General features: G+C 31.3%; 4 protein-coding genes across 4 annotated transcripts; 2 read left to right on the top strand and 2 right to left on the bottom strand.

Annotated features, from left to right (window-relative positions):
* Window positions 1–4568: 4568 nt before the first annotated feature.
* On the top strand, window positions 4569–9314 carry LOC130674791 (1-phosphatidylinositol 4,5-bisphosphate phosphodiesterase gamma-1). Its single transcript, XM_057480207.1, has 4 exons — window positions 4569–4720; window positions 4807–5867; window positions 5947–6153; window positions 6231–9314. The coding sequence occupies exons 2-4, from the start codon at window positions 4924–4926 to the stop codon at window positions 8833–8835; spliced, it is 3756 nt and encodes a 1251-aa protein (XP_057336190.1). The 5' UTR covers window positions 4569–4720; window positions 4807–4923; the 3' UTR covers window positions 8836–9314.
* Window positions 9094–11128, bottom strand: LOC130674793 (eukaryotic translation initiation factor 2 subunit 2). The gene is made up of 6 exons (XM_057480209.1): window positions 10969–11128; window positions 10478–10735; window positions 10226–10385; window positions 9721–9911; window positions 9351–9635; window positions 9094–9274 (listed from the first exon to the last, which is right to left on the bottom strand). Exons 1-6 carry the CDS (start codon window positions 10984–10986, stop codon window positions 9230–9232), a joined length of 957 nt encoding a protein of 318 aa, XP_057336192.1. The 5' UTR covers window positions 10987–11128; the 3' UTR covers window positions 9094–9229.
* A 343-nt stretch (window positions 11129–11471) lies between these two features.
* Window positions 11472–14420, top strand: LOC130674792 (chromatin assembly factor 1 subunit B). Its single transcript, XM_057480208.1, has 6 exons — window positions 11472–11738; window positions 11833–11965; window positions 12035–12341; window positions 12447–12710; window positions 12804–13031; window positions 13105–14420. The coding sequence occupies exons 1-6, from the start codon at window positions 11592–11594 to the stop codon at window positions 13643–13645; spliced, it is 1620 nt and encodes a 539-aa protein (XP_057336191.1). The 5' UTR covers window positions 11472–11591; the 3' UTR covers window positions 13646–14420.
* LOC130674795 (peroxiredoxin-2-like) lies at window positions 13672–15092 on the bottom strand. Its single transcript, XM_057480210.1, has 5 exons — window positions 14737–15092; window positions 14510–14627; window positions 14181–14420; window positions 13931–14096; window positions 13672–13829 (listed from the first exon to the last, which is right to left on the bottom strand). Exons 1-5 carry the CDS (start codon window positions 14921–14923, stop codon window positions 13773–13775), a joined length of 768 nt encoding a protein of 255 aa, XP_057336193.1. The 5' UTR covers window positions 14924–15092; the 3' UTR covers window positions 13672–13772.
* Between the last annotated feature and the right edge of the window lie 9550 nt (window positions 15093–24642).

Genomic DNA, 24642 nt, shown 5'->3' with positions numbered 1-24642 from the left:
GGAAAACATTTTCATAGAATTGAACAAAAAATTGAAAAAAAAAAATTTCAATGTACTTGGTGTGCGTTACTAAATTTATTCAAGCAAAATTTTTAGAATTGATTTCGCATATAAATTATTTTCCAATAAAATTGAATGATATTCTTTTTTTCCAGTTTATAGGCACACCAAGTACATTGAAATTTTTTTTTTTCAATTTTTTGTTCAATTCTATGAAAATGTTTTCCATGATTTCGAATTATATTAGGTACTTGGTATTTTTTCGATTTGATTCATTTTTTTGTAAAAAGAATCTTGTCTTAATTGTAAAAAATTTTAAACGTGTACTTGGCGCGATTTTATACAGAGAATCTGTTTTTGGTAGGATTTGTCTTTTTTTTGTCGTGTTGATTGAGAATGATTTTAATCTACACTATTAGAAATCGAGTTATAATTTAAGACACGTGAGCCTATATTGTTTATAGTATTATTTTGTAGAAACAATAAAATTGTTTGTTAACAACTATAGTAATTTTGTACTGCTAAATATCATAATCTGATTAATCAATTTTTATAAAACAAGGAGCTGCAGTTGTTTAACGACAGTTCCCTTTAAAGTTAACGTCAAATATATACGTCAACGTCGGACTTTTTCCCTAATAGCACAGTTTGCTTGAGCAAAAGCTTACTGTACAAAAGTTTCGTTGAATTTTTCGTCAAATTTCCGTCACTTTCGGACTTTTCCGTTTTTGACGACAATTTATACACAACTTGCTATACAATTTGAGGTAAATTTACTACCCGAATTAGAATGCAAATTCACTTCAAAAGGTGACTAGAAAAAAATTTTTCGTCAATTTTCAGGCAAATTTTTGCATCAATTAATTGTTAATTTGACTTAAAAAATTGTAAAGTAATTTTTTACCGTAAAATTGTAGACAATTTTATGTATAAATTTGCTTACCGTCTGAAGTGGTATGAATGAACATTACCGACTTTTTTGTGTAGTCAAAATTTACCTCTAAATTGAGGAAAAATTAACCGCAAATTTTTCTTTCCAACTTTTGCTGTCAAATCGTCGGCAAATTCGGACAAAAAATTTCAGGCAATTTCAATGTCAAATTACAGTCAATTTCAAGCTAAAGTGGCTATTAGGGTTACTGTCAGGCAATGACGTTAAGTTGATTAAAAGTTTCATTTTAACCCTGAAAGCCACCTGAACCGCAAGTTAATTTCAAGCTACTGCCGTATTCTGAAGCCAACTTAAAAAAGAAAGCATTATCCAGCCAAGCTTGCCAGAAACTTTTTCGTTAAGGTAGCCGAAAATGTTTCACTGCAGAACTTACTGAGTAAGGTGTGGCTATCAGGGTAATTGTTGTCAAAAATGGAAAAGCCTCAAGTTGACGGATATTTCACAAAAAATTCAAGGAAGTGGTTACGTCCTCAGTGGCCTCAAGTGCCTCCATCTGTCAATCAATTAGTTAACTTGAAAAACATAAATAGCTTGTATACAAGCTGTCGTCAGTAACGAAAATGCCCGAAATTGACAGATATTTGACGAAAAATTCAAGAAAACTTTTATTCTAGTTTTGCTGTCAAATTGTCGGCAAATTCGGACAGCAAACTTTAGTAATTTTGATTGTCAAATTTCCTGAAATTCGCTGCCCAAATTTGTCGACAATTTGACAGCAAAAGTTGAAAATATAAATTTGCGGTTAATTTTTCTTCAATTTAAAGGTACCCTGATAGCCAAGTTGGCCGCAACTTGTCGACGACCTACTGCCGCAACCTGTCGCCAGATTGGCCGCAAAAGTTGGCATTTCCATAAGTTGTCGGCAACTTTCCGAGGAACTTGTCGACAACTCTCAGCTTGTGTAACTGTTGCCGACAACTTGTCTACAAGTTGCTCAGAAACTTGGTGACAGGTTGCGGCAGTAGATTGTCGCCAAGTTTTTGAGTAACTTGTAGCCAACATGTAGTCAACAGTTACACGAGCTGAAAGTTGTCAACAACTTGTCGTCAAGTTGGTTGCAACTCAGGTACACCAACTTTCTGATTAGAAACTCTGGCTATCAGGGATAACTTTTTACGAAAAAAAAAGTCGTTAATGTTCATTCTTACCATTTGAGAAGATGAGCAAATTTATTCATGAAATTGTCTACAATTTCATGGTAAAAAAATACTTATCAATTTTTCCAGTCAAATTAACAATAAATTGACAAAATTTGCCTGAAAATTGACAACTTTTTTCTAGTTAACTTTTGAAGTGAATTTGCATTTTAGTTCGGGTAGTAAATTTACATCAAATTCAATAGCAAGTTGCCCACAAATTGACGTAAAAAATGGAAAAGTCTAAAGTTGACGAAAATTTGACGAAAAATTCAAGGAAACTTTTGTAAAGTAAACTGTTGCTAAAGCAAACTGTGCAATAGCACACTTTTTATAGGGTAGGGGAGGGTGGGGCAGAGCGGCCCCCATGGGGCAGAGCGGCCCCCCTGAAATTTTGACCAAAAAAAAAATTTTTTTTTTTTCGACTAATTACTATAAATCCGATATGTTTGCGCATTTTTACCCCTACGCATGACATTTGGGGCAAAATGGACAAGCCCAAAATTTTGAAAAAGTGATTTTTTCATATTTTTATCGTCAAATTAAAAAAAAATTATTATAATTCCACATTTCTAGCCCTACGTATAACACCTGGGGCAAAATGGACCAGCCGAAACTTCCGAAAAAATTATTTTTTCATATTTTTCGGCCGTTTCTCTATGTAAGAGGCAAATTTGGTCACTAAAAATTTATAAAAATTAAATTTTTTTTTTTAGTTGATAAATTTTTGAAATAAAGTAAAATTATAGAATTGATTTTTTTTTTTTATTAAATAACAATTAGTAATTAAGGTAATCGAGAGTGAACGATTTTTTACGCTTTAAAAAATTTTTTTCGAGTAATATAAAACCAAAAATAGTTGTCAAGAGAAAGAAATACATTCTTAATGATGAAAACAATTTAAAAAAAAAAAAACGAAAAAAAAAAATTTTTTTGTCACTTTTTGGAGGGGGGCCGCTCTGCCCCACAAAAAAAAAAAAAATTTTTTCAGAATTTTGGCAAAATGTCCATAAATTTGTTCGAAATAGGACAAGAGTAAAGTGATCTTATGGTTGAAAGCCACAAAAAATAATAATTGGCTTAGGGGGGCCGCTCTGCCCCACCCTCCCCTATATTTCTATACTAAATCTTACTGACCCTAATAGCACACCCTAATAGCCACTTTAGCTTGAAATTGAAGTACCTCGACATTGAAATCGCCTGAAATTTGCTGCCCAAATTTGCAGACAATTTGACAGCAAAAGTTGGAAAAACAAATTTGCGGTTAATTTTTGCTCAATTTAGAGGTAAATTTTTACTAGAAAAAAAAAGTCGGTAATGTTCATTCTTACTATTTCAGAAGGTAAGCAAATTTATACATAAAAATGTCTACAATTTGGGGGTGAAAAAATACTTTATAAGTCAAATTAACAATAAATTGATGTAAAACTGCCTGAAAAATTTTGTTTAGTCAGCTTTTGAAGTGAATTTGCATTCTAATTCGGGTAGTAAATTTACGTCAAATTGTACTGCAAGTTGTATAGACATTTTATGTATAATTTGCTTATCATCTGAAATGCAAAGAACGAACGTTACCAACAATTATTTTCTATAAAAAATTACCTCTAAATCGAGCAAAAATTAACCGCAAATTTTTCTTTTCAACTTTTACTGTTAAATTATTGGCAAATTCGGGCAGGTAATTTCAATGATGTCAAGTTACAGTCAATTTCAAGCTAAAATGGCTATTAGAGGAGTTAATTTGCAGTGGAGGTGACTATCCGGGTAAATTTCATATCAAACTATAGTAAAAAATATAGACTGGAGCTCCACTGGTGGCGAAAAAATTAATTATTGCTATAGAAAAACATATATCATTTACTGAATCATGGCATTTCTTATAAGTTTTTATTCTCTGGCAGTGCCCTTTTCGCATGAAAAAAATTGTAAAATGATTAAAAATGGGGGTGCTATAGTATATGCTGGCCTAATTTCATTATTTAAATTAGTTCTCATTACTAAAATGGGTAAAGTTTCATAATTTTATGACGAACAATCAATCATCTTTCGACTGAAAAAGGAATTTTCTAAAAATATTGTTTTTTAAAAAAGTTTTTAAAAATTGGAGCTAAATACCGTTCGGTCTACGGTATAGAGACACGGCGCTCGCGCCATGACACTTCACACATATACATGTGTGTTTAAACGTGTACTTGGCGCGAGACACTACCGTGTCTCCTGATAAATCTTAACCTTAACTTTATTCTATAAAATTATAATTTTTTATATTTTTATTTTACTTTTAATAACCTAACTGACTGATGACTTAATTTTTTACCTTAAAAGTTAACAAATTAAATCTCTTGTTGTTTTTTTTTTTACCATTCTCAAATTATTATTATTATTACTTTGTAAATTTAAGTTAATAATTAACTTACAACTTACAACGTTGCTATAGTTATTAGATAAATTTTATCTCCAACTGTTTTTATGATTATTGCATGTGAAATAAAAAAAAAAATATATATATATATATATTTCGATAATTTGTTGTCAACGTGTATATTATTTTTTTAATATTATCTATTTCTAAAGAAGATAGAAACGATTTTTTTTATTAATTATATCGATAAATATCATCTTTTACAACGAGGTAATTTTTACCATTTATTAATTTAAATTAGAACATTGAAAGTATGTTGAGTAATAAAAATCTTAATTGTTTTATTTTTGTTTCAGATTTAATCAAAATGAATTTATTGGATAACATAAATTATATTTATTAAAATGTAAATAAAAAAAAAAAAACTTTTTTTTTGTTTTATTTTTGTAAAAGTAAATACAAGTTTGAAGAAAATGAGTGGAATAATACCAGAAATGGAACAAATAATAAGCCTATTAGAACGTGGTACAGTAGTAACAAAATTTTTTCAACGTAAAAAACCCGAAAAAAAAACATTAATGATACGTCGGGAAACACGACAAGTAGTATGGTCAAAGAGTCCAACTCATCGTCCATTTGATGGTTCTGTTGAAATACGTGAAATAAAAGAAATAATTATTGGTAAAAATTCACGTGAATTTGATAAATGGCCTGAAGATTCTAAAAAAATTGAAAATTTACGTTGTTTTGTTATTTATTACGGCTCTGAATTTCGTTTAAAAACTTTATCTGCATCAGCATTTAGTGAAAAAGAATGTGAATTATGGATTAAAGGTTTACGTTATTTAGTACAAGATACAATAAAAGCACCATATCCATTACAAGTTGAACGTTGGTTACGTAAAGAATTTTATTTTATGGAAAATAATCGTGAAATGGTAACACTTAAAGATATTAAAAGTTTTATGCCACGTGCTAGTTGTAAAATATCAACAAATAAATTACGTCAAGTATTTCAACAAGTTGATACACGTGATCGTACTGAATTGGGATTTGATGATTTTGTTATTTTATATTATAAATTATTAATTGATTATTCAACATTTCCAGATTGGAAAAAATTATTAAGTTACTCATCGACCGGTAATATGTTTAGTTTACAGGATATTCAAAATTTTTTAATTAATCAACAACAAGAACAACAATTTGGTAATAATAGTAATGATGTATCACGTTTTATGATTGATTATCTACAAGATCCACAACGTGATGTGCAAGATCCATATTTTACGTGTTTAGAATTTATTAATTTTTTATTTTCCAAACAAAATGATATTTGGAATCATAAATATGATCGAGTAACACATGATATGACACGGCCATTATCACATTATTGGATTGCTTCATCACATAATACGTAAAAAAAAAAAAAAAAAAAAAATTTTTTTTATAATAAATAGTATAAATTTTTTCAATTTTTATTAATTATATTGCAGATATTTAATGGGTGATCAAATAAGTAGTGAAAGTAGCTGTCAAGCTTATATCAGAGCATTAAGAGCTGGTTGTAGATGTATTGAATTAGATTGTTGGGATGGCCCCGATGGTATGCCCTTTATTTTTCACGGTCACACATTGACAACAAAAATAAAATTTCTCGATGTAATAAAAACAATAAAAGAACATGCATTTGTTACATCTGAGTAAGTTATTATTTTGATTATTTTGATTATTATTATTATTAATTATATATCATATATTAAAAATAAATTATCAACAGATATCCAGTAATAATATCAATTGAAGATAATTGTACATTACCACAACAACGAAAAATGGCTATAGCAATGCAAGAAATATTTGGTGATGCATTATTAACACAACCAGTTGAAAAAAATGAAACAAGTCTTCCATCACCACATTCATTACGTGGTAAAATAATTTTAAAACATAAAAAATTACCTGATGGTGTTGATGAATCAACATTTATAGCCCGTAGTAGTAATGAAATAAATACAACACATGAAATGGATTTACGTAATACTGTTAAAAATGGTATACTTTATTTACAAGATCAAAATGATGGTGAATGGTATCCTCATTTTTTTATACTAACAACTAAAAATATTTTTTATACCGATACATTTTCACAAAATCATGAAATAGAACTTGAAGATGATGATGATAATAATTCAATAATTAATCGTAAAAATTTAGAAGGTGTACCAAATGATGAATTACATTTTGGTGAAAAATGGTTTCATGGTAAATTAGCACGTGGTCGTGAAGAAGCTGAAGAATTATTACGTCGTTATTCACATCTTGGTGATGGTACATTTTTAGTACGACAATGTGTTACATTTGTTGGTGATTATTGTTTATCATTTTGGCGTAAAGGTAAAGTTAATCATTGTCGTATTAAATTGAAACAACAATTGGGACAAACAAAATATTATTTAATTGATAGTATATGTTTTGATAGTTTATATAGTTTAATAACACATTATCGTAATAATTCATTACGTAGTCAAGAATTTGTAATAACATTACGTGAACCAGTACCACAACCATGTAAACATGAAGAAAAAGAATGGTGGCATTCTGATTGTACACGTAATATTGCTCAAGATATATTAAAACGTATACCAACAAATGGTGCATTTTTAGTACGTCCAAGTGATAAAGAATTAAATACTTATGCAATATCATTTCGTGCTGAAAATAAAATAAAACATTGTCGTATTAAATTAGAAGGACGTTTATATACTGTTGGTTCAATACAATTTGAAAGTTTAATTGAATTAGTTAATTATTATGAACGTAATCCATTATATAAAAAAATACGTCTTTGCCATCCAATTAGTCGTCGTGATATTAATGATTTAACATTAAATAATGGTATTGCTGTTTCTTCTACTGCTATTGTTAGTACTACTACCACTACAACTACATCTACTACTACTACTACTACTACTACTACTGCTACTTCTAATAATCATGATGATGTTGATATTGGTGATGATGATGATGATGATGATAATTCTGTTTATGGTATTCCTGGTTATATGGATCCAGCTATATTTATTTCAAAAGTAACTGTTAAAGCTATTTATGATTATAAAGCAAGACGTGATGATGAATTAACACTTGTTAAACATGCTATTATAACAAATGTACATAAACAAGATGGTGGATGGTGGCGTGGTGATTATGGTGGTAAAAAACAACATTGGTTTCCAGCAAATTACGTTGAAGAAATAGAATCTCAAGATAATAATAATTTTATTGATATTGATAATAATAATCAATCTGGTGATACATCTAAAATACTTGGTAATTTACAAAAAGGTTCACTTGATATAACAGGTATTGTTGTTGATATAGCTGTTAATAATGATAGACCTGGTTTAGAATGGAGTATTAAAATACAAAATCAAAATATGTGTACAGTATTTGAAGCAGCAACAATATCAAAAGAAATAGCATTAGAATGGATGGATATTATTAAAGAAACAGCACAACATGCAAATGCACGTGAAAATCAAAATAAAGAAATAGAACGTGCATGGAGAATAGCTAAAGAAATGTCAAATCTTATTATTTATTGTAGATCAGTACCATTTGATAATGAACGTATTAATAAAAAATATTTTGTTTATAATGAAATGAGTAGTTTTCCAGAAACAAAAGCTGAAAAATTAATTTGTCAAAGTGAACATAAATTTTTTGTAAAATATCATCAAATACAATTTAGTCGTGTTTATCCAAAAGGACAGCGTATTGATTCATCAAATTATAATCCAATTTCATTATGGAATTCTGGTTGTCAAATGGTTGCTCTTAATTATCAAACAGGTGATAAATCAATGCAATTAAATCAAGCTAAATTTCGTGAAAATGGTTATTCTGGTTATATATTAAAACCAGATTTTATGTTTGATGATAATTATAATGCATATGATAAAAAATTATTAAAAGGAATTGAAGGATTTAAAATAAAATTAAAAATAATTGGAGCTAGACATTTAAATAAATCTGGTGGTAAAAGTATTGTTAGTCCTTATGTTGAAATTGAAATAATTGGTGCTGATTATGATAATGGAAATAAATTAACAACTAAAACAATATCGGATAATGGATTTAATCCAATATGGAATGAATCATGTGAATTTAATATTATTAATACTAATTTTTCATTTATTAGATTTTTAGTTCAAGATGAAGATGTTTTTGGTGATTGTAATTTTATTGGACAAGCTACTTATCCAGTTAAATGTTTAAGAACTGGTTATCGTAGTGTACCATTAAAAAATCAGTATAGTGAAGATCTTGAATTATCTTCATTGTTGGTACATATCACTATAAATAAATTTATAAATAATTAAAAAATAAAATAAAAATTCAAATTTAATCAATTAATTATATATTATAATTATATAGAAGTGATATTTTTCTTCCATGTAATTTAAATAGAATTATATTTTTACGATAAATAAATTAATAATAACGATATACTCTTTTAATTTTCTTTAATACTTGGTAATTTATTTAAATTTAATATAATTGCATGATGATTGATTATTTTAATAAATTTAAAAATTTCTATAAGTTTATAAAAAATTGAAAAAAAATAAAATAATAAATTCGGTAAAATTGAACAATTTATTTACTGTTACATATATAATTATTAGCAGAGACTTGGATATTTTGTTATTTTTTTTTTTTTTTTTTTTCTTCTGTTAATGCATTATGTATATTAAATTGATGTTGAAGAGTCTTTTAAGCTGTTTTAGCTCGTATGGCAGCACGTTTACCAGTAACAGCCTGTAATTATTTAATAAATTAGTAAATAATAAAATTAAAATTAAAATAAAAAAAAACAAAACAAAAGAAAAATTACCTGGAAACCAGATTTTATACTAGCTACCGAGCATCTCGATCCACATGTTTCGCATTGCAAAAAGAAAAGTCTCGTATCTTTTTGTAAAATAGTATCAGGTGAACGACAAGTATGACATGTAACATACTCTTTGATGTATCTACGTAATACATTTTCAATTTGTTTTTGTTGAAATCTTCCTTTAATAATAAGCTGACTGTTACCATCAACAGAACCACTTGTTCCCAATTCAGCTAACAAAAAATCTAATAAATGTTTCGGTTGTCGATGAAGAGTTTTACAGATCTAATATTGAAAAAAATAATTAAGTAAATTTATTATTATTATTATTATTGTTTTAAAATTTGTACTATTATTTATCAAGTATTACCTCTGTGAAGTTTGCAAATGATGACTTTTTAGTACCGATACGTACAACTTGTGGTGGTCTCATAACAAATTTTTGTTTTTTACCAGCCACCATATCAGGATTTTTTTCACGCATTATATTAAAAACTCGTAATAATAATTCATCATAAGTATAATCTCTATCAGATCCTACCCATAGACTTGTATCTTCCACTGTAATTTAATATTATACTTTAATGATTATTTATATTTTTATACTTAAATAATTATTACATTTGTATTAAAAAGTATATTAGAAATAAATTAAACATGTGCATTGTATTTTTAAATAAATATTTTTCAAGTGTAAGACAATTAACAATTTTTATCAGCTGTCTTACCATACTCTGCACTTTGCTCAGAATGAGTGCAGCATGTTAACAAATAATAATAATAATAATAATAATAATAATAATAATAAAAATAATAATAATAAGAGTAATTTTATTTAGGCTATATATAATTATTTAGAAAAAATAAATAAATACCATTGTCTTTATCATCACTCTCTTTTTTATCCTCTTTAGCAACTAATTCATCGAAATCCTTTTTTTTACTTTTTTTTTTCTTTTTCGTCTTTGAGAAATCCATATCTAAATCAAGATTATCATCAGCTGCTACTTCTTCAGTTCTTGATTCCATTGCATCCTATAGAAATATTGTTATTATTTTAACTTATATGATATTAATTTCATTGTTAAAAAAGTGTAAAAAATTGTAAAAAAAGTGACATATTGTACCTCTTTTTTATTTTCGGATGCTGCATTATCACCATCATCTAAATTAAAAGTTTTCTTTTTTTTCTTTTTTTTCTTTCCAAAATTTTCCAAATCCAATGCATCATCATCTTCTGGTAATTGTTGTTCAGGTTCTTGATTTTCTTTGTCAGGAACACCGTCATTACCTTCATTACCACTACCACCTTCAACAATAGCAGCATCCAAATCAAACGTTGTCTTCTTCTTTTTCTTTTTTTTCTTTAACGTAGGATCAAATATCTATAAAAAATAATTATTTAAAAAACCATCAACTAAAATAAAAAAATAAATAAATAAATAATGGGGTTATTAATTAATTAATTATTATGACTATGTTTGTTTAAATTGATAATAAAATTCACGATAAATATCGTAAAAAAAAAGAGGTTATAGAAATCAATAGGCGTGATAAATGTCAAATATAATGTTTATATGCTGAAATAAAATATTTATCATTGTAATAAAGTACTTACCGAATCTTCTTCTTCCATTTTTAAAGTTACTAGTGATGAAATAATTTAAATGTTAATAAAATAATGGAGTTTAATTTAGCTTATCTAAAAGCTTTGAACCACGATGTCGATTGCATCAGATTCTAAAGACTTGGACGTGACTTTACTATACGTCACTATACTTACAACGTACTCAACTATACTTAAATACATATATTGACACATATGTATAGTTAGATTAGCGATATTTTGCGCTTCGGTTATTTACCCCCACCATCAAGGCGTGTTCCTCGGGTATTAAATTTAGATGGTGGGGATAAAAAACCAGAAATATCCGTAACGCACAGTCACCCTGATTCAACTATATCTAGTATACCCGTTTCATCACACACACATAATACACATGTCTACACTGTCATACCGTCATGTCAACAATCTGACAAACTTAAAGAAAAATAATGAAAAGTTTTAATTACATGTTAACCAACATAAAAAAAGTAATACATATAATAATAATAATAATAAAAAAAAATATATACAAAATTAGCGGGAACTAAAGATTCAATGGAGTTTTATCTCTAGAAATTCTACAAGTTCTTTCTAGGTTATCTTTTTTATACTTAAACTTTATTAATTATATTATTATGAAGTGTACAATACCAGAAATATCATGGCATAATCGTGATCCAGTATTAAGTGTTGATATACAGCAATGTAAACAAATTAAAGATGATGTAAATGGAAAATTGTATTGGCGTTTAGCAACTGGTGGTGCTGATTCACATGTTTTAGTAATTTGATAATTATATTTTATTAATTATATCAGTATTATTATTACTACTTTTTGTTTAATTTGTTGTTGTTGTTTTTTTTTTTCTTTTTTAGATTTGGCATGTAACTGTAAATGAATTAGGTGTAGCTTCAGTTAACTGTGTTGCTGAGTTGAATCGTCATCAAAAAACTGTTAATGTTGTACGTTTTTCACCTTCTGGCGAAATTTTAGCTACTGGAGATGATGGTAAACAATGATTAAATATAATATGAAAATATTATTTACATAATATATATATATATTATTAAATTATAGAGTCAGTAATAATTTTATGGAAACATAAAGAAGGTACGGAACCACCACCATTACCAGGTGAAGAAAATATAAATGAAGAACAATGGACATCCTGGAAAGTATTAAGAGGACATTTAGAAGATGTTTATGATATAAGCTGGTCACCAGACAATAATATGCTTGTATCAGGATCTGTTGATAATACTGCAATTGTTTGGGATGTACGAAAAGGTCGTAGTATTAGTATATTACAAGATTACAAAGGATTTGTTCAAGGAGTTTCTTGGGATCCATGTAATCAATATATTACAACTTTAAGTACTGACAGGTAATAATAACATAAATAAAATTTTAATTTTATTACTATTTAAGAAAAATATTTATTTTTTATTTTTAAATTAAATTAAATAAATAATTATTATTATTATTACAGGCAGTGTCGTTTAATTGATTTGAATACTATGAAAACAATACAACGTGTTAGTAAATCAAAAATACCAACACCACCAGGACATTCGCTTGAAAATAAAATAATACGGTTATTTTGTGATGATACATTTAAATCATATTTTCGTAGATTGACATTTACTATTGATGGTTCATTGATAATTGCACCATCAGGTATTATTGATTCACAAGAATCAACGGATTGTCTTTCTAATGCAACAATTATTTTTTCACGCAACAACATTAAAGAGTAAATTATTTTTTTTTTTTTTTATCTGTTGTAATTAATATTTTTTAAAAGAAATTAACTGTATTAACATACGTAACTTTATCAATAATATAGGCCAATAATGGTATTACCAACATTAGATGAACCAACAATTGCCGTAAGATGTTGCCCATTATATTTTGAGTTACGAAATCAAGGTCCAGTCGCACTTATAGCACTACCATATCGTTTAGTATTTGCAGTAGCAACACAAAAATCAGTTTTTATTTATGATACACAACAAATATCACCAATAGCTATTATATCTAATATACATTATACCCGTCTTACTGATGTTACTTGGTAAGTATTAATATTTAATTAAATAAATTAATTTTTTAAATTAAATTAATTTTATTTTTTTATTATTAATTAGGTCATCTGACGGTCGTTTATTAGTAGTATCATCAACAGATGGTTATTGTTCAATTATACATTTTCAAGAAGGTGAATTGGGTAAAATTTATACTGTTAATGAACCAATATCAATAAATTCAATAAATGCTAATATTAAATCAAATATTGATGAAGAAAAAAATGATAAAAAAAATATATTAAATAATAAAAAAATAGATTTTCTACCTGATGTAGATAATGAAGCAATGGATATTGATGTTATTAAATATGAATCAACTGATATTAATAATAAAAGATGTAATTTAAATATTAAAAATGATAAAGTTAGTTCAGTAACAACTAATGAAATACAAACGATAAATTTAGAAGATACTGAAGACATTAAATTGGTGTATAATGATACAAGTAATATTGAAACACCAAAAAATATATCAGAAAATAATAAAACTTTACGAATAACTCCACCAAAATTTGAAAAAACACAAAATTTGTCTGTTAAAACACCTAGACGAGTTAAATTGATAACGATTTCAAGCCCCAAACGCACTAAAGAGCAATGATTATAAAATTAAAAAATAATTTATCCAATAATGAAATTTAAAAGGGAAAAAAGGAAAAGTAATTTTTTTATATTTTGAAAAAAACATCTAATTTTTTTTTTTATTTATTTAAATTAAAGATGTTTTATTATAATTCAATATTTTTAGCAAAAAATATCTTTTTATCAACTGGATTTGGAATAATCTATAACAAAATAATAAGTTTGTATTTAAATAATAATAATAATTAATTATAAATTTTTCATTAAAATAAATAAAAAATAAAAATAAATTGTATTAACTTACTGTATCTTGTCCTGGTTTCCATCCTGCTGGACAAACTTCTCCATGATCATCGGTATACTGAAATGCTTGTACTAAACGTAATGTTTCATCGACTGATCGACCAACTGGTAAATCATTCATTGTAATTTGCCGTAAAATTCCTTTTCCATCAATAATAAATAAAGCACTAATAACAATAATTTAAAATCATTAATTAATTTTTGTTTACATAAATATTAATGATGATAATAATAATAAAATTAATCTTTACCGCAGTGTATGACCCAGATCATCTAGATAAACACCATAATCTTTTGATATTTTGTGAGTTAAATCAGATAATAATGGTATTTTAATTTTATCCAAACCACCTTCTTTACGTGGTGTATTAATCCATGCTAAATGAGTAAATTGTGAGTCTACGGATGCTGCTACGACTTGAACATTTAATTTTTTAAATTCTTTAATACGATCGGAGAATGCTAAAATTTCAGTCGGACACACAAATGTACTGTGAAAAAAAAAAAAAACAAAATAAATGAAAAACGAAAATATATAAATAAGAAAATAATAGAAATTGATGTAAATTTTAAAACTTACAAATCAAGTGGATAAAAAAAGAATACAAGATATTTTCCTTTATAGTCGGTTAATTTTATTTCTTTGAATTCTCCGTTCACAACAGCTGTACCTTCCCAATAAGGCGCAGGTTTTCCAACTAAAATTAAAATAATTATATTTATTAATATTTTTATAAAACACGGAAGAAAATGTTATTATTTTTTTTTTTATTTTATAGACCATAAAATAGTATACAAATAACTTACTAACTGCTTTAGTTGTATGTAATTGATGTCCAGCGTGCTGTGTACCGGCTGGATAAACAGAACCCCCGGCATATGAATAACATGCTTCGTTATCACTATTTTTATAATGGTTTGCTATAACAGTATTTTTATAGCTTATTAAATATAGCATAGCTATTGAAAAATTAACAACAGTCAAGCACTTCATATTGTATTATCTTTTTATAAAATATAATTTTGTAATAAAAATTATAAATAAGATATAAAAAACGAAAGAAAAAATAACATCAACAACAACAACAACAATAACACTACGTGTCACTAGTCTAAATTATTTAAAAAAGTAAAAAAAAAAAAAATCATTTACTATAGTTTTATGTAGAAAATATATATGATAATGAAGATGCAACGTGGAAAAAACGATAACAATGATAAAACGGATGAAAAAAATAAAAATCGATTATTTGAACAATCGACATGTTAGTTTACGTCTTTCGATAATATACCTAATCGATTATGATGAGTGAGTTATATAATTGTATGAGAGAAGGATTACATGAGCGGCTAATTTGATTGATATTTTAGTAAGTCAATTATTATGGCAATGTAGGTAAGTGATATTTCAGATAATTCAATCATGATTAATATCAACCCTGGTAAACGACTACGACGTCGGAGTATATAAATCAGAAAAATAGCTTAGTCGTATCATATCGTACAACAATAGAGTAAATTAATGATAATAGAATTGAAATAACTACAGAAATTTAGTAAACTAGTAGAAAATTCATTCATAATATCGCGGTTCCAACTTCCAACGTCTATCCAAAGTCGTACGACTTAGAAAGCGGAATAGAATTTTTAATGACAACGTGTAATGAAACAATTGATAATTTAACTATAAGGAATTGGAATTCGATTCTATTAGTGAAATTGAACTATTGACGACGATCCAAAGCCGTTCGACTCAGAAAGCGACATAGAATTTTTCGTTACCCATATAGAATAAGATTATTCTTAATGAATGATGTGGTCATTTCAATTTAACTTTATCCGAGAAAAATATAAACAATGAAATTCCCATAATCAATAAATAAAATAGACCATCCCACCATTCCTGTCGTGAAAAAACTATTGATGTCGATCGAAAGTCCTGCGACTGGGAAAGCGACACGGAATTTATGAATTCGTAAGAAAAATGAATTTTTCTTAGGACTTTAAGGGGCTTTCCCTACTAGAGGACATCATAATGAACAAAAAACGTTTATATTATGATGAGTTATTCCCAACAGGAGCAAAGTTAGAGGCCACTCTATAGAAAATCATCTCCACCCATCTCCACCCATGTCCACCAATCCGTATATGGGTCGAAACTCGAAAAATTAATTTTTCTCAGGACTTTTTGTGGTCTTTCCTACTACAGAACACCATAAAGAACAAAAAACGTTAATATTGTGATGGGTTATTTCCAACAGGGCAAAAGTTACGGGCTACTCTTCATCAGAATACATAGTAGCATCTCCACCCATCTCCACCCATGTCCACCCATCCTTATACGGGTCGAAACTCAAAAAATAAATTTTTCTCAGGACTTTTTGTGGTCTTTCCTACTACAGGACACCATAAGGAACAAAAAACGTTAATATTGTGATGGGATATTTCCAACAGGGCAAAAGTTACGGGCTACTCTTCATCAGAATACATAGTAGCATCTCCACCCATCTCCACCCATGTCCACCCATCCTTATATGGGTCGAAACTCAAAAAATAAATTTTTCTCAGGACTTTTTGTGGTCTTTCCTACTACAGGACACCATAAGGAACAAAAAACGTTTATATTGTGATGAGTTATTTCCAACAGGGCAAAAGTTACGGGCTACTCTTCATCAGAATACATAGTAGCATCTCCACCCATCTCCACCCATGTCCACCCATCCTTATATGGGTCGAAACTCAAAAAATAAATTTTTCTCAGGACTTTTTGTGGTCTTTCCTACTACAGGACACCATGAGAAACAAAAAACGTTTATATTGTGATGAGTTATTTCCAACAGGGCAAAAGTTACGGGCTACTCTTCAAAAAAATACATGGTGGCATCTCCACCCATGTCCACCGATCCTTAGATGAGTCGCAATTCGAAAAATAAATTTTTCTCAGGACTTTTTGCGGTATTTCCTACTACAGGACACTGAATGGAACAAAAAACGTATATATTGTGATGAGTTATTTCCAACAGGGCAAAAGTTACGGGCTACTCTTCATCAGAATACATAGTAGCATCTCCACCCATCTCCACCCATGTCCACCCATCCTTATATGGGTCGAAACTCAAAAAATAAATTTTTCTCAGGACTTTTTGTGGTCTTTCCTACTACAGGACACCATGAGAAACAAAAAACGTTTATATTGTGATGAGTTATTTCCAACAGGGCAAAAGTTACGGGCTACTCTTCAAAAAAATACATGGTGGCATCTCCACCCATGTCCACCCATCCTTAGATGGGTCTGAACTAAAAAATATAATTTCTCTCAGGCTTTTTGTGGTATTTCCTACTATAGGACACTAAATGGAACAAAAAACGTTTATATTGTGGTGAGTTATTTCCAACAGGGCGAAAGTTACGGGCTACTCTTCAAAAAAATACATGGTGGCATCTCCACCCATGTCCACCCATCCTTAGATGGGTCTGAACTAAAAAATATAATTTCTCTCAGGCTTTTTGTGGTATTTCCTACTATAGGACACTAAATGGAACAAAAAACGTTTATATTGTGGTGAGTTATTTCCAACAGGGCGAAAGTTACGGGCTACTCTTCAAAAAAATACATGGTGGCATCTCCACCCATGTCCACCCATCCTTAGATGGGTCTGAACTAAAAAATTTAATTTCTCTCAGGCTTTTTGTGGTATTTCCTACTATAGGACACTAAATGGAACAAAAAACGTTTATATTGTGGTGAGTTATTTCCAACAGGGCGAAAGTTACGGGCTACTCTTCAAAAAAATACATGGTGGCATCTCCACCCATCTCCACCCATGTCCACCGATCCTTAGATGAGTCGAAATTCGAAAAAAAAATTTTTCTCAGGACTTTTTGCGGTATTTCCTACTACAGGACACTGAATGGAACAAAAAACGTTTATATTGTGATGGGTTATTTCCAACAGGGCAAAAGTTACGGGCTACTCTTCAAAAAAATACATGGTGGCATCTCCACCCATGTCCACCCATCCTTAGATGGGTCTGAACTAAAAAATTTAATTTCTCTCAGGCTTTTTGTGGTATTTCCTACTATAGGACACTAAATGGAACGAAAAACGTTTATATTGTGGTGAGTTATTTCCAACAGGGCGAAAGTTACGGGCTACTCTTCAAAAAAATACATGGTGGCATCTCCACCCATCTCCACCCATGTCCACCGATCCTTAGATGAGTCGAAATTCGAAAAAAAAATTTTTCTCAGGACTTTTTGCGGTATTTCCTACTACAGGACACTGAATGGAACAAAAAACGTTTATATTGTGATGGGTTATTTCCAACAGGGCAAAAGTTACGGGCTACTCTTCAAAAAAATACATGGTGGCATCTCCACCCATGTCCACCCATCCTTAGATGGGTCTGAACTAAAAAATTTAATTTCTCTCAGGCTTTTTGTGGTATTTCCTACTATAGGACACTAAATGGAACAAAAAACGTTTATATTGTGGTGAGTTATTTCCAACAGGGCGAAAGTTACGGGCTACTCTTCAAAAAAATACATGGTGGCATCTCCACCCATCTCCACCCATGTCCACCGATCCTTAGATGAGTCGAAATTCGAAAAAAAAATTTTTCTCAGGACTTTTTGCGGTATTTCCTACTACAGGACACTGAATGGAACAAAAAACGTTTATATTGTGATGGGTTATTTCCAACAGGGCAAAAGTTACGGGCTACTCTTCAAAAAAATACATGGTGGCATCTCCACCCATGTCCACCCATGTCCACCCATCCTGAAATGGGTCTGAACTGAAAAAATAAATTTTTCTCAGGAGTTTTTGTGGTCTTTCCTACTACAGGACACTAAATAGAACAAAAAACGTTTATATTGTGGTGAGTTATTTCCAACAGGGCGAAAGTTACGGGCTACTCTTCAAAAAAATACATGGTGGCATCTCCACCCATGTCCACCCATCCTTAGATGGGTCTGAACTAAAAAATTTAATTTCTCTCAGGCTTTTTGTGGTATTTCCTACTATAGGACACTAAATGGAACAAAAAACGTTTATATTGTGGTGAGTTATTTCCAACAGGGCGAAAGTTACGGGCTACTCTTCAAAAAAATACATGGTGGCATCTCCACCCATCTCCACCCATGTCCACCGATCCTTAGATGAGTCGAAATTCGAAAAAAAAATTTTTCTCAGGACTTTTTGCGGTATTTCCTACTACAGGACACTGAATGGAACAAAAAACGTTTATATTGTGATGGGTTATTTCCAACAGGGCAAAAGTTACGGGCTACTCTTCAAAAAAATACATGGTGGCATCTCCACCCATGTCCACCCATCCTTAGATGGGTCTGAACTAAAAAATTGAATTTCTCTCAGGCTTTTTGTGGTATTTCCTACTATAGGACACTAAATGGAACAAAAAACGTTTATATTGTGGTGAGTTATTTCCAACAGGGCGAAAGTTACGGGCTACTCTTCAAAAAAATACATGGTGGCATCTCCACCCATCTCCACCCATGTCCACCGATCCTTAGATGAGTCGAAATTCGAAAAAAAAATTTTTCTCAGGACTTTTTGCGGTATTTCCTACTACAGGACACTGAATGGAACAAAAAACGTTTATATTGTGATGGGTTATTTCCAACAGGGCAAAAGTTACGGGCTACTCTTCAAAAAAATACATGGTGGCATCTCCACCCATCTCCACCCATGTCCACCCATCCTGAAATGGGTCTGAACTGAAAAAATAAATTTTTCTCAGGAGTTTTTGTGGTCTTTCCTACTACAGGACACTAAATAGAACAAAAAACGTTTATATTGTGGTGAGTTATTTCCAACAGGGCGAAAGTTACGGGCTACTCTTCAAAAAAATACATGGTGGCATCTCCACCCATGTCCACCCATCCTTAGATGGGTCTGAACTAAAAAATTTAATTTCTCTCAGGCTTTTTGTGGTATTTCCTACTATAGGACACTAAATGGAACAAAAAACGTTTATATTGTGGTGAGTTATTTCCAACAGGGCGAAAGTTACGGGCTACTCTTTAAAAAAATACATGGTGGCATCTCCACCCATCTCCACCCATGTCCACCGATCCTTAGATGAGTCGAAATTCGAAAAAAAAATTTTTCTCAGGACTTTTTGCGGTATTTCCTACTACAGGACACTGAATGGAACAAAAAACGTTTATATTGTGATGGGTTATTTCCAACAGGGCAAAAGTTACGGGCTACTCTTCAAAAAAATACATGGTGGCATCTCCACCCATGTCCACCCATCCTTAGATGGGTCTGAACTAAAAAATTGAATTTCTCTCAGGCTTTTTGTGGTATTTCCTACTATAGGACACTAAATGGAACAAAAAACGTTTATATTGTGGTGAGTTATTTCCAACAGGGCGAAAGTTACGGGCTACTCTTCAAAAAAATACATGGTGGCATCTCCACCCATCTCCACCCATGTCCACCGATCCTTAGATGAGTCGAAATTCGAAAAAAAAATTTTTCTCAGGACTTTTTGCGGTATTTCCTACTACAGGACACTGAATGGAACAAAAAACGTTTATATTGTGATGGGTTATTTCCAACAGGGCAAAAGTTACGGGCTACTCTTCAAAAAAATACATGGTGGCATCTCCACCCATCTCCACCCATGTCCACCCATCCTGAAATGGGTCTGAACTGAAAAAATAAATTTTTCTCAGGAGTTTTTGTGGTCTTTCCTACTACAGGACACTAAATAGAACAAAAAACGTTTATATTGTGGTGAGTTATTTCCAACAGGGCGAAAGTTACGGGCTACTCTTCAAAAAAATACATGGTGGCATCTCCACCCATGTCCACCCATCCTTAGATGGGTCTGAACTAAAAAATTTAATTTCTCTCAGGCTTTTTGTGGTATTTCCTACTATAGGACACTAAATGGAACAAAAAACGTTTATATTGTGGTGAGTTATTTCCAACAGGGCGAAAGTTACGGGCTACTCTAAAAAAAAATACATGGTGGCATCTCCACCCATCTCCACCCATGTCCACCGATCCTTAGATGAGTCGAAATTCGAAAAAAAAATTTTTCTCAGGACTTTTTGCGGTATTTCCTACTACAGGACACTGAATGGAACAAAAAACGTTTATATTGTGATGGGTTATTTCCAACAGGGCAAAAGTTACGGGCTACTCTTCAAAAAAATACATGGTGGCATCTCCACCCATGTCCACCCATCCTTAGATGGGTCTGAACTAAAAAATTGAATTTCTCTCAGGCTTTTTGTGGTATTTCCTACTATAGGACACTAAATGGAACAAAAAACGTTTATATTGTGGTGAGTTATTTCCAACAGGGCGAAAGTTACGGGCTACTCTTCAAAAAAATACATGGTGGCATCTCCACCCATCTCCACCCATGTCCACCGATCCTTAGATGAGTCGAAATTCGAAAAAAAAATTTTTCTCAGGACTTTTTGCGGTATTTCCTACTACAGGACACTGAATGGAACGAAAAACGTTTATATTGTGATGGGTTATTTCCAACAGGGCAAAAGTTACGGGCTACTCTTCAAAAAAATACATGGTGGCATCTCCACCCATCTCCACCCATGTCCACCCATCCTGAAATGGGTCTGAACTGAAAAAATAAATTTTTCTCAGGAGTTTTTGTGGTCTTTCCTACTACAGGACACTAAATAGAACAAAAAACGTTTATATTGTGGTGAGTTATTTCCAACAGGGCGAAAGTTACGGGCTACTCTTCAAAAAAATACATGGTGGCATCTCCACCCATGTCCACCCATCCTTAGATGGGTCTGAACTAAAAAATTTAATTTCTCTCAGGCTTTTTGTGGTATTTCCTACTATAGGACACTAAATGGAACAAAAAACGTTTATATTGTGGTGAGTTATTTCCAACAGGGCGAAAGTTACGGGCTACTCTTCAAAAAAATACATGGTGGCATCTCCACCCATGTCCACCCATCCTTAGATGGGTCTGAACTAAAAAATTGAATTTCTCTCAGGCTTTTTGTGGTATTTCCTACTATAGGACACTAAATGGAACAAAAAACGTTTATATTGTGGTGAGTTATTTCCAACAGGGCGAAAGTTACGGGCTACTCTTCAAAAAAATACATGGTGGCATCTCCACCCATCTCCACCCATGTCCACCGATCCTTAGATGAGTCGAAATTCGAAAAAAAAATTTTTCTCAGGACTTTTTGCGGTATTTCCTACTACAGGACACTGAATAGAACAAAAAACGTTTATATTGTGATGGGTTATTTCCAACAGGGCGAAAGTTACGGGCTACTCTTCAAAAAAATACATGGTGGCATCTCCACCCATGTCCACCCATCCTTAGATGGGTCTGAACTAAAAAATTGAATTTCTCTCAGGCTTTTTGTGGTATTTCCTACTATAGGACACTAAATGGAACAAAAAACGTTTATATTGTGGTGAGTTATTTCCAACAGGGCGAAAGTTACGGGCTACTCTTCAAAAAAATACATGGTGTCATCTCCACCCATCTCCACCCATGTCCACCGATCCTTAGATGAGTCGAAATTCGAAAAAAAAATTTTTCTCAGGACTTTTTGCGGTATTTCCTACTACAGGACACTGAATGGAACAAAAAACGTTTATATTGTGATGGGTTATTTCCAACAGGGCAAAAGTTACGGGCTACTCTTCAAAAAAATACATGGTGGCATCTCCACCCATGTCCACCCATCCTTAGATGGGTCTGAACTAAAAAATTGAATTTCTCTCAGGCTTTTTGTGGTATTTCCTACTATAGGACACTAAATGGAACAAAAAACGTTTATATTGTGGTGAGTTATTTCCAACAGGGCGAAAGTTACGGGCTACTCTTCAAAAAAATACATGGTGGCATCTCCACCCATCTCCACCCATGTCCACCGATCCTTAGATGAGTCGAAATTCGAAAAAAAAATTTTTCTCAGGACTTTTTGCGGTATTTCCTACTACAGGACACTGAATGGAACGAAAAACGTTTATATTGTGATGGGTTATTTCCAACAGGGCAAAAGTTACGGGCTACTCTTCAAAAAAATACATGGTGGCATCTCCACCCATCTCCACCCATGTCCACCCATCCTGAAATGGGTCTGAACTGAAAAAATAAATTTTTCTCAGGAGTTTTTGTGGTCTTTCCTACTACAGGACACTAAATAGAACAAAAAACGTTTATATTGTGGTGAGTTATTTCCAACAGGGCGAAAGTTACGGGCTACTCTTCAAAAAAATACATGGTGGCATCTCCACCCATGTCCACCCATCCTTAGATGGGTCTGAACTAAAAATTTAATTTCTCTCAGGCTTTTTGTGGTATTTCCTACTATAGGACACTAAATGGAACAAAAAACGTTTATATTGTGGTGAGTTATTTCCAAAAAGGCGAAAGTTACGGGCTACTCTTCATCAGAATACATAGTAGCATCTCCACCCATCTCCACCCATGTCCACCCATCCTTATATGGGTCGAAACTCAAAGAATAAATTTTTCTCAGGACTTTTTGTGGTATTTCCTACTACAGGACACTAAACAGAACAAAAAACGTTTATATTGTGATGGGTTATTTCCAACAGGGCAAAAGTTACAGGCTACTCTTCAAAAAAATACATGTTGGCATCTCCACCCATGTCCACCGATCCTTAGATGAGTCGCAATTCGAAAAATAAATTTTTCTCAGGACTTTTTGCGGTATTTCCTACTACAGGACACTGAATGGAACAAAAAACGTATATATTGTGATGAGTTATTTCCAACAGGGCAAAAGTTACGGGCTACTCTTCATCAGAATACATAGTAGCATCTCCACCCATCTCCACCCATGTCCGCCCATCCTTATATGGGTCGAAACTCAAAAAATAAATTTTTCTCAGGACTTTTTGTGGTCTTTCCTACTACAGGACACCATGAGAAACAAAAAACGTGTATATTGTGATGAGTTATTTCCAACAGGGCAAAAGTTACGGGCTACTCTTCAAAAAAATACATGGTGGCATCTCCACCCATGTCCACCCATCCTTAGATGGGTCTGAACTAAAAAATTTAATTTCTCTCAGGCTTTTTGTGGTATTTCCTACTATAGGACACTAAATGGAACAAAAAACGTTTATATTGTGGTGAGTTATTTCCAACAGGGCGAAAGTTACGGGCTACTCTTCAAAAAAATACATGGTGGCATCTCCACCCATCTCCACCCATGTCCACCGATCCTTAGATGAGTCGAAATTCGAAAAAAAAATTTTTCTCAGGACTTTTTGCGGTATTTCCTACTACAGGACACTGAATGGAACAAAAAACGTTTATATTGTGATGGGTTATTTCCAACAGGGCTAAAGTTACGGGCTACTCTTCAAAAAAATACATGGTGGCATCTCCACCCATGTCCACCCATCCTTAGATGGGTCTGAACTAAAAAATTTAATTTCTCTCAGGCTTTTTGTGGTATTTCCTACTATAGGACACTAAATGGAACAAAAAACGTTTATATTGTGGTGAGTTATTTCCAACAGGGCGAAAGTTACGGGCTACTCTTCAAAAAAATACATGGTGGCATCTCCACCCATCTCCACCCATGTCCACCGATCCTTAGATGAGTCGAAATTCGAAAAAAAAATTTTTCTCAGGACTTTTTGCGGTATTTCCTACTACAGGACACTGAATGGAACAAAAAACGTTTATATTGTGATGG

This window comes from Microplitis mediator, chromosome 9 (assembly GCF_029852145.1).
Source record: "Microplitis mediator isolate UGA2020A chromosome 9, iyMicMedi2.1, whole genome shotgun sequence".
NCBI classification, from domain to species: domain Eukaryota; kingdom Metazoa; phylum Arthropoda; class Insecta; order Hymenoptera; family Braconidae; genus Microplitis; species Microplitis mediator.
The sequence above is the reverse complement of the archived record's forward strand: the minus strand, read 5'-3'. Positions and strand labels throughout refer to the sequence as shown.